The sequence below is a fragment of the Limanda limanda genome, chromosome 18, assembly GCF_963576545.1.
Source record: "Limanda limanda chromosome 18, fLimLim1.1, whole genome shotgun sequence".
In the NCBI taxonomy this organism is placed as follows: Eukaryota; Metazoa; Chordata; class Actinopteri; order Pleuronectiformes; family Pleuronectidae; genus Limanda; species Limanda limanda.
Genome location: NC_083653.1, coordinates 5,276,554 through 5,287,653, shown reverse-complemented (window position 1 = coordinate 5,287,653; position 11,100 = coordinate 5,276,554). Strand labels below are relative to the sequence as shown.

General features: G+C 44.0%; 1 protein-coding gene across 1 annotated transcript; it reads right to left on the bottom strand.

Annotated features, from left to right (window-relative positions):
• Positions 1-916: 916 nt before the first annotated feature.
• On the bottom strand, positions 917-11,053 carry rab15 (RAB15, member RAS oncogene family). The gene is made up of 7 exons (XM_061091826.1): positions 10,930-11,053; positions 4,078-4,138; positions 3,599-3,659; positions 3,015-3,092; positions 2,335-2,424; positions 1,722-1,787; positions 917-1,563 (listed from the first exon to the last, which is right to left on the bottom strand). The coding sequence occupies exons 1-7, from the start codon at positions 11,051-11,053 to the stop codon at positions 1,402-1,404; spliced, it is 642 nt and encodes a 213-aa protein (XP_060947809.1). The 3' UTR covers positions 917-1,401.
• Between the last annotated feature and the right edge of the window lie 47 nt (positions 11,054-11,100).

Below are 11,100 nucleotides of genomic sequence, written 5' to 3'. Positions count from 1 at the left end.
TCTAAAAGAGAAGAGGGTAAAGAAGTTCTTGAAAACCACAGAATGTGCATCCAGTCCAGTCACTTCACATCAAACTGTTGTTTTCGAGTTGCATTACATTTCATTCTCCTACAATGGTTCCTTGTGGTTGCAAGACTCCGACAGGCAACTCTGGTCAAATGCTCTGCTTTGCGTTGTGGCCGGCTGATTATTAACTTCACTGAAGTTGCAATAACAGAAAGGAAAGACGATTGAATCACATGCAGAACTCTCACTTTTCCCTTTGTTAAATCTGAAGGGGGGGGGGGTAAAAGAAGAGAAATGGCATCTCCACTGTACAAAACACAGCGAGGACAGAATGACCAAGACGTTATTATATTCAAAGAGGGAATATCTCCAAACCATTCTTGAATACTACTGCAGGATTTTTACTTTTTTTTTTTTTTTTTTAAATACAGCCCTCTAATGGTATTACTCAAATTAAAGATGCATCCTCATCTACAATGCTGTGGTTAACCTGTTATGTACAATGCAGTGATGTCCACCTATATGTTCTTAGACTATAAACCAAAAAAAAGAATCCTCAATTTTGCTACAGAGAAGTTAAATACTTCTCCCGCCCCCAACATCAACATGTCGACATCATGCAAAACAATACAATGGCTGCATATGTTAATAAGCCCTTCCCTCCGATAAAAGAAACCACTTCAAGAGTAACCGAGGTCAGAAAACACGACAGAAGAAGAATCAGTGCACTGGTATAACGTCACACTGAGCACGGAGCCATTTCTGCAATTGACGTAGCACCCTCTTGTGGTAGTTTCCTTACACTACATCTAATGCATTCAGTTGGTGGGAAGGCTATGAGGAGGAGAACCGCTAAAAGGGGCCGGATGCAATCAGTCTCTCTGTTGGTTTGCAAGGCATATTGAAGAGGAGAGAATTGAGAAAAAATGATTTCAAGTCAGTGGTGAAGTTTCAAGTCATTCCCTATCCTCTCTTCATCCTCTATACATCCGTGTAACTCTGATAAAAGATGAAGTCGTGGTTTTGCAGCTCTTCAGGACGTTTTGTAGGTTTGCCACTGATTTTTTTTTTTGACTGGACAGAGATTTTATTTGGTTACATCAAAGATACGCTGAATGGAACTGAGCAGGAACTGGTGCTTTTGAGCAAAATGAACATTTCCGAGCCACCGAGTGGAAACCTGGACATTTGGACCTTCACTTGGTTGCTTCACCACACACTTGGCACCATTCGGCAAAATGTTTGTCCTTGAACCTGACGCTGTAGCAAACACAGGGACCTACAGAAGCCAATTACCAAAGGACATTTTTTTCCAGGAGCGTCCGAAGTGTGTGGCGATGACGTATATTCAACCCAAAAAAACAAAAAAACAATCACGCTGTCCACACGGTCACTTTAACACCAGCAGCCTTTGCGTTGGTCGTCCGCCGCAGAGCCGCAGAGCCCCTCCTCCTCCTCCAGAGCCGTAAGGTCCAGCTCGTCATTATCCGACATCCGGAGAAGATCCAGGTCCTTTTTATTGGCCGCCAGCACCTGTTCAGCCAATCTGGTGAAAGACTTGGGAGGAGAAAGGGCACCGACAGGAAGAGAGGAGAGATTAGCCGCACTGGCATCTTTCAAGTAATTTCCTCACATTATATAATCACGACTGCACTGATCTTGTTACTGAGGCGGTCGTGAAATGTCCTGACTGAGACTCCGCACATTCACCTCACCTCTGCTATGTTGTGGTTGGTGAAGGCACTTGTCTCGAAGAAGTCCATTCCATAAGCCTTGGCCAACTGCAACACAAGACAAGCCAGATGTTAGTTGTCTGGATTTAAAAAAACAGACGCTGACACATGCACGACTGTCTGCTGGCGCTCGGATACAGCGGCGTGTTCCAGTGCAGCTTTTATTGACAGATGTGAGGCAACATGAGGTGAAGCACTCGTCTGCACTGGTTCGTTCAGGTCAGATTGGTGCATCTCAGCCATTAGAGCTTGTTTATGGATTTAAAAGGAGACATATGATGATCATGATTCCGCTTCATGGCCACCGACCACTGGCAAACGACACATTAAGGATCTCTCGGGTTACTGCTGATGGTCAATCTGACTGCGAGAGGTCAGTTTGTTTGTGTGGGATAAAGAGAGAGAGAGAGAGAGAGAGAGAGAGAGAGAGAGAGAGAGAGAGGCATGCTCCAGTTCTTCTTGATGCTTTCCACCTCGTATATTTCGTATCTTTACAAACCGCTGGGTCTCGACTTGAGTTTAAAAATCAAACCCCTTTGTTCTGCAGCATCAATTTAACCTAAACGGAACCCAGCAAGTATTTCCACCATCTCACCTTGATGCCTTGCTCCGTGGCCACCTGCCGTTTGTCCACCTCGTCCGACTTGTTCGCCACGAGGATCTTCTGGACCTTCTCAGGAGCGTACTGCAGGGGTTCGCCACGTGGACGGGAAATAAACCCAATTAAAAGAGATGGAAGGAGAGGGAGAGGGATTTCAAATGTCAAGAGAACACAGACCGGAGGAAACACAGGAGCCAGCGCGCTCAGGAAATGACACCTAGATTAAAGATAAGTGGAAAGCACGTGTGTGTGTGTGTGTGTATACAGATAAACACACAGAGGAAATGAAGCCCATAATTACTAAATTAATAGAATAAAGTCATTCTGGAAATGACAGGGGGAAGCAGGGAAGAGCTTTCTGAAGACTCCTACACAGAATTACTGCAATGGGAAAAAATGTTCTCCTCCGATATTTATGACAACACATTTCATAAAGCTATGACAGGCATTCGGGAATGAAGCCCGAACACTATAAATACAGCGTAAATGTCAGGTCGGAGCATTTGGGTTTTATCACACCGTGTCAGACATCTGTTCTTTGTCAGCTCAGCGTCTCCGGTTTTGTCAGTTTTGCCCTTTTCACAATCAGAGGGGGGGGGAAAGAAACGCACGTTGATTCTCCACCGGGCCTGATTGATCTAATTCCTAAATCCCCCAGATGTCCCGTGACTCACCTCGTCCACGTCACTGGCCCATTTCATGATGTGCTGGAAGGATCGCTCACTTGTGATATCGTACACCAGGAAGATTCCCTGAGCAGAGGTGGTGAAAAGAGTTTTTAGAAAAAACACAAACCTTAAAAAGCTGTATTTTTAATATCAGCACATTGGGAAACACTGATATCATTACTGCAAACAAACCAGACCACCACTTGGAAAATTTGCAATGATGCATTTATACACTGTGAGCCCCCCCCCCTGGCTGGATGAGAGAACCTTTATTCCAATTTAATTGCCATTTTCTGGTAAATGGACAATTGGATTTGAACCAGTTTAACCTCTTTAGCAGCCAGAGTGGCAGAGCATCAGCCTTTAGGGGGTAAGGGATGTAAACAGAGACATTACAATACCACTGACCACATTATGTTACAATACTGATACTATGAGGCTTATAACTTAAAGCCTAATAGACCTAAATGGCTCAGCTTCTACAGATTTAACTTAATCTCTTAGCTGTAATAAATAAATCTGATCAAATTTGTATGTGTCTGGGTGTGTCAATAGTAAATAATGGACGGAGGGGACATGAGGTCACATACCTGTGCTCGTCTGTAGTACTGCTTGGTGATGGTCTGGTATCTCTCCTGACCCGCAGTGTCCCTGCACAGACAACAAACAAATATGAACACACAACTTTGGTTTGAGAGATTATAATACGTCAACATGGCTTTAATAGATTTTAAATCCACTATCCTCCTCGAAAATGTTGATCAGGAACCTAAACTTCTAATTATATTCTCCATTTTCCCACATTCTGTTTCATTCTAGTTTATTAATGAAACTCCAGTCTCCTGCATGAAAAGTCCTTTTATTTTATCAGCCTAAAAGTAGTCAAATGTAAAGATAGGGAATCTGACACAGGTTTTTCCATTTTAAGGTCTCCAGATTTTATTTGTCAGGAAAGATCCAGAGATTAGAGCTATACCCCTGATTGTGATCGGTCAAACAAATATAAGCTTTGATTGTTGTAATAACATTTTATCTCACATACAGGACATCCAGCCTCGTAATATCTCACCATATCTGTGTCCGCACTTTGATACCATCTATTAGCAGTGTCTTCATTTTGAAGTCGACGCCTGTGAGACAAGAGAGAAGATACGATCAGAAAGCACAGTATTGGATTCACAGAGGAGCTCGGTGTTTGTTGGATATTTCTCCAAACCCCTTGAGTTGCTGTGCTAAAGCTTAATGTTCTGAATATTCTCACAGACGTGTGAACTTTAAGACCCCGAGAAGTGACTGGAATCAATAACCCCGGCTTGTCTGTCACAGACAAAAGGGTCAGAGGTGTCCGCTGCAGCTTTGTAACATCACAGAAGGCATTAACACAACCAGAGCCTCATCATCCCTGTATAATCAGCCTGTTAGACGAGCAGCCTAATGATCCGCCGAGCCGCCTCCTCCTCGTTTGGTCCTTTTGCATCGATCACACGGGAGGTGAAACCAGGGGGGAGGCGGCGAACAGACGGGAGGAAAGAAGCGGAGCTGGGAAGGCGAGAGGGTGAAGACGAGAAGCCGCTCACGCTTCGGTGATCTCTCATTTATTTCAGACGACTCAGTGTGAAATTGTTCATATGACAGAAAATCACACACAGAGACTGTTCTTTCTCTCTATAAAGATTCACCCTTCACTCTCTCTTCTGAAGGCAAGAACTGCTCTGAATGGTCTTGTGCTGATGTTAGGTTGTTTTCCTGTTTTGATTACTTCCACAGAAATGTGCCAAACGTATCTGTGCCAGACTTTAATGACTTCTTTCTTGGCCCGTGTTCCATTCTTCCTCCAAGTTTAAGTAAGTAGTTTTTGCTTATTATGCTGACAAACAAACAAACATGCCAAAACAGACATAACCTCCTTGGCAGAGGTGATGATGATGTTTGGTAAATGTTGCTGCGTGTGGTGGCATAAATGTTCTTTTCCTCCATTTCCAGGCATGTGATTCTGATGATAAAAATATCTTTCATTTATTTTGTATTATTTTATTTACACTGAAGTCCGGCCTCAGACCTTATTGTTCTTACTGGTAGTTGCGGCCCTGTTACTGGAAACAAAACAGATGAAGACTCTGGGCCTGTATTCTCGCAAAAGACCAGCGTAGGGCAACTACACTGGAGTCTGTGAGAATGACCCTAATACTCACTTGATTTATAAAGTTGGTATTTTCCTAAGGAGGTAATGTTCTCAGTCTCAAGTTGAAAGTCTTCTGCAGTGCAGCATTTTATAAATCATGGTCCCATTTAGACTAAAAATAGACGACGAAACAAAAGCAATGATAACTTGGACATAATCCTAGCCCTAAATCATGATCCGATTTTTCACATTTAACTCTACTACTTTCTTTTTCCCTCATCGTCTCCTCACCTCACCTCAAGTCAATAAATGAGCCAAAACCTCCTGATTCTATGGACCACGCTAATCCCTGAGAAATCAATTAACAGCTCATCCCAATTAACCAGAGACTCAGCAGCAGCCTTGTCTCACAGCCAGCTCCACACTGAGGGAGAGGAAGAGAGAGAGAGGACCCCCGAGTCCAATCGATTCACAAAACTGGAAGAACTGCTGCCTGTGGTTTTTATTGCTGCATTTCTGCACAGTCGATACTCTGCTAGCGGACGTACTTTAGCTGGCCAGGCTGATTTGGTCTTTCTTTTTAAATTGTGTGTTTGCTCAGGAGGAGCTGGAGTCGAGGAAACGCTCCACAGAGTTTCAAGCTCTCGGACTCGACAGTCTGAGGCCTCATGTAAGTTACAATGCGACCTTTTTACTTTTTACTTGAGACCATCCAGACCAAGACTAAGTGAAAGGTCAGGATTGCAATCAGCAGCTCGACTTTCCCGGGGCTGCAGGAGAGAGAGGAGACTAATGAAACTGAGGCCGTCTCCCAGCGTCATCGTCCGGCTGCATTAGCTACGTATTAAACTCCGGACGACATAACAGCTAGCTTCTTCGTATTTTAAACGTTTCCCGTTGAATATCAGAGATAACCACTGGTTTCTTATTACTTCTAAGTCGTTATAACTGATCTGCAGTTCAGCTTCACTCCTCAACTTGCAGGACCTGATTCTGTGAATTCAACCTGCGACTATCAGCGATAATGCTGGGAGTGAGCCTGCTGAGGGGGTTGCAGCGCCCCCTACAGGTGAGGTACAGCAATTGCAGGGCCCATTTATCACAGTAGCATAGTAACTGACTTAAAATCAATCATTAAAATTCAGCAGATATAGAAGAAGGAGCCACTCTCCATCGTCTCCTCTGTTGCTCTGTGACACTGAGGATGACGAGGCAGCAGCTAATGTAACATGGCAGCATTTCACAATCAGCCGTGTGAAAGCCATGTAGACTTAATGGGTACACACCCCACTCTGCCTCGGATAATTACTAATTGTGTTGGTCTGTGAAAGACGGATCAGGTGGGGACACGACGTGTCAGTGTGTCGGAGGTGATGGACTCAGATGTGACACAAGCTCACTGGAGAATTGGGTGAGGACAGACAGCTGCTGTCTTTCTTTTCCAATTATTAACTTGTCATTAATCTGTCTGAACATTTTAACTCTCACAAGGTTGCGTTAACTAACCACTGACATGACCAAAGGAATAACCCATGGGCGAACCCCCCCTAAACAATTCCATAGACTGTTAAAAATGAACGTAGACTTTGTGTCCAGAAAGTGAAGCCAATGCAGGAATGCTTAAAACTGTATTCTCTCGAATGACCAGCAGACGGCGACTCCCCTGGTGACTCCACTTCTGTTGAAGTCTTAAAGAAAATGGCCATTCTTCTCACTTGATTCATAACTTCAGTAAACATGTTCATATCGAGTTCATGGTCTCAATCTCTAGGTTAAAGTTATCTTAAATACACCATGCACTAAGATGCTGCTGGATAGAAGCCGGATCCAAGATAAAAGCATGAACTTCCTTCATGACCTGTTTACAACATTGTGGCTTCATCTGTGGAGGCTGTGATCAAAGCCACGCCCCTTTAGACTAATGAGTTCACCAGGCGCCATCACACCACCACTGGGATCCCCTCCATGAGGACAGCTCTTGATTGGGCTGTGATATAGAGCAGGGCCTCGGTCGTACTTCACAGGTATTTGACAGCCAGCGGTTCTGAAGAGTCGGGCGACAGTGAAGAAGATGAAACTCAGAGGTGTGACCGAGCAGCGTCACTAAATCAGCTGCTCTTTGCCCGAGACGCGTTCGTTCCCCGGCCCCGATGACGATCTAGTGAGGAACAAGGTGACCTGCTTAAATAAAACAGGATCGCTGATGAGCGAGGGAACATTAAGAGCTGGCAGTGATATTAGTTTGACTTTTATTCTGTGAGCTTTTATTTTATGCTGAGCTGTATCCAGTGAAAAAAGTCATATCCTTTATTCGCCCTATTGCCAGATGTGTTATTAAATGTTATCCTATTTCCAAGTATCTGGTTTAATGATCAAAAAAGCCTTGATGGATCTAATAAAAGACAGGAAACGAGTGCAGGTCTCGCTCTGTGGTTTGGTTTCCACTGTCTGCTTTCTATCTATCAACTTATTGCGATAACAGAGCTAATGTGCAAGACTACAAAGCTGAAATAAACAGTATATCTGCTGTATATCATGCAGCCTATACAGACTATTAAATATATCACTTTGCACGTTTCAAAACCTGATTATAGCAAACAGCTGTGGAAACAGCGAGAAGCCCAGTTCATCTACGTTTGTGTTGGGGCTGTTCTTCAAAGTTTCGGCCATCAGAGATAGACGACATGGAAATAGACATGGATGATGACCTCGATTCAGGGTAAAACATCATGATTGACAGCTCAGACTGACTTGTGATTGGTCCAGAGAGTGTATCGACCTTGCTACCACACCTCCATACCACAGCGTACGTATCTAGGTTATTCTTTTCTTCCTTTCTGGAGAGTGTGAGGCCGACTATGCTGAACCCTGACCCAGACTGCACAGCCAGACCTTATCTCTACAACATCAGAGCCAGGCCTCAAATATATTCTTGTGTCTGAATGGGAACAGATCCGAAATCTCATGGGAAGCTTCCCCAGGAGGCTCCAGCAGCATTAATACCCATGGCTTTAACCCCACGCTGCTTGGAATAAGGTTTGCGTGTCCACGTTCTGTTTCAGCATCTATTCATCACCACGCTGTTTACTGGGAGCTCTCAGTGTTTGAAGTCTTTGGCTTTTTTACACTTACACTAATTAAGAGCAAAAAGGTGAGTGAGGGAACTGTAACAGGAGCTGATGAATAATGGAGCTGAACACCAGGGGGGACACGGGAGAGAATTTATATCCCTCTATCACCGTGAAGGTTAGGAAATTATTTATTGATCCGCCACAGAGGAGCACTGACGGTGGTCACTCTTGATCTCCCAGCTCTGTTAGGTTTGTTTAGTCTGTGGAGGCCTCCCAGCGAGGCTCTTAGACACAGTCTGCTTCCTCCAACGACTCAATCTGGAGCCCAACGCCTGCCCGGCTGCAGGAGCCTGATGTGTGAGCATCAAACTACAACAATGAAAGAACGAAACACATCACTGCCTGCCGGGGTTTTCCAACATGCACACACAGGCTGAACGTTTCCTCTGAGAGAAATCATAAAGGTCTGCAGTGTACAACATGAGCACGTCTCTGCACTGTGAAGGTTTACTGTAGGGTGCTATAGGCGAACGACTTAAAAATAGCACACTGAGATTTCTATAAGAACGTGAGCATCACAACTTGCAGGTGAGGTTCAGTGTGATGAGGTTTGTGTAATGAGCAGAGGAGCGTCAAACAATGAGCATCGAGCTGTGGCTGTTTGGCAAATCACGGCAAAATTAAAGTTGCTTTGTTTTACCATTAAAACATCCATGTAAACATATCAAGGGTCAGAAAGAAGGCTCTTCACAGGAAGAAGGCTGTGGGTTCTAACCTAATTGCCAGGTGGTGGATTTCCTGTAGCTGTGAGTGTTTTTGTCTCTAGAGCCATTTAAAGACATGAACTCCCACAAAATGTCCAGAAAATGTGGGTCTGGACATTTTCCAGAGTCCGAATTTCGCCTTTAAGAAGATCCCAGCGGGAGATTGTAAGACTGGGTCAGACACATCCACAACAACTGGAAGATGACGTATAGATTATGCTGTATAACCTTTTTTTTTTTATTTACAGCACCTAAGGACTCCACACCTAAGCCTCTAGAATCTCCAAGTTGACACCTTCAACTCTGGCCCATCCTGGGATATTCTTCCAGTTTCATGTCCGTTGCAGGTGTGTTGGAAACATTATTTAAGGTCATCATTTGCTAGCTGGGATTTTCCAGACATTTTTACCAAGGTTCTGGCAGGAAAAGTTCCAGAAAAAGTTTGCAGCAGCCGACTTCGCACATTTGCATTCACACATAAAGTCCCTCTGGAAACTATCGGTCCAGAGTTCTGTGAATGCTGGGATCGGCTCCAGCCCCCGCGCAACCCTCCAAGGAGAAGCTGTGCAGACAATGGACGGATGATTCATTCTCTTGACCTTATTACTTTTCAATAAAAAGTCACTGGTCATCGCCATCACAACCGGGACGATCATTTCCTGACTGTTCACTTCATCCTCGAGCCGCAGGGATTTCTGAATTTAGTTTTCTCCGTTTAATTACTGCAAATAATGTCAGGAAGTAGAAGCTTCCACCAGAAAATATGTCTATTCAGTGAACACAGACACACTGACACACACTTGGTGAAGACAGACCAGGTGCTTCCCAGAAGATTAGACTCCACCGCTAACTGAACATCCTCATTTCCCGAACCTCAAAGGGAAGCATTGTAATGGGCCTGTTATGGTCCACACTGTGCAGAGAGAGATTCTGCTCAGACCTCAACTGGGAGCAAAGACGCTGGTTTAGCTTTGCTCATTCGATTCCATTTACAGGGACACTTTTAAATATGTTGTACAAATAAGAAAAAAATAATCAACCGTGTCACGTAAAGTACAGATCACCACATTTATGCCATAATTATTCAAACCTGGCCGTTGTGGATTAGAGTGAATGATTCAGTGGTGAACTTTATTGTCTATGTGCAAGTATGACAAAATTTCACCCTCAAACTGATTTATTTGCCGATTGCCAGTTTATATTGGAATGATGGCACATGTGGCCATTGACAAATCACAGTGTGTTTGTTAAAGACCGAAGACGCACTAAGATAAGACTATTTTGTACATTGTTTCAACACAATTTGTGTTAAAATGTTTGAAATCAAATTACAGTGATTAAATGCATAAATCCTGCACTTGACCTCTTTTCCCTCTTTGCACAATCCAGTCTCTAGTGTTTACTTTCTAGTTTCCCTCCCCTGGTGCTTATGGTATGTTTTTTCCTATTTTTAATCTTTTTTATATTTATGCTTTAAACTTAATTACTTGTAATTCCTGGAAATAAAATTCGATTTCTTTGTTTTGCATGCTTTAGGTAGACAAATATCGTAATGCATCGTTCTACAATTGTCTTGCAATATGTGGATTATCGCAAGAATGGCTTGTATCATGGTTTTTTTGTTATTGTGTGTTACCCTGTGACCCAGACTCACGCCTGGGAGCCTGATGCAAAACAAAGCCCACCTCCCCTTTAATGCATGTGAAAGTCAGAGCCAAGTGCTGATAGTTAATAAACTCATGGGGGGGTGGATCTCCCCCCTGAGGGTTTTACTTAACCAAATGCAACCACGTCTCTAATTAAATCAAGACACAGCGTCCTGATATAATAATAATGTATGTATAGAACCACCAGGGGCCACAGAGAGAGAGGGGGGGGATGCGCAGGTGAATAGGAAAATGAATGGAAGAGCAAATAAACACAAGTGCATGGGGGGGGTGGGGAGAAATGCAGGAGGGTCTTACCGATGGTGGAGATGTGAGACGGGTTGAACTCGTTGTCCGTGAATCTGCACAACAAACAGGTTTTCCCGACCCCGGAGTCTCCGAGCAGCAGGAGTCGGAAGAGCACATCGTACTGTTTGGCCATGGTGCGGGTCTGTGTGCGGGTCTGTGAGCGGGTCCGTGTGCGGTGTG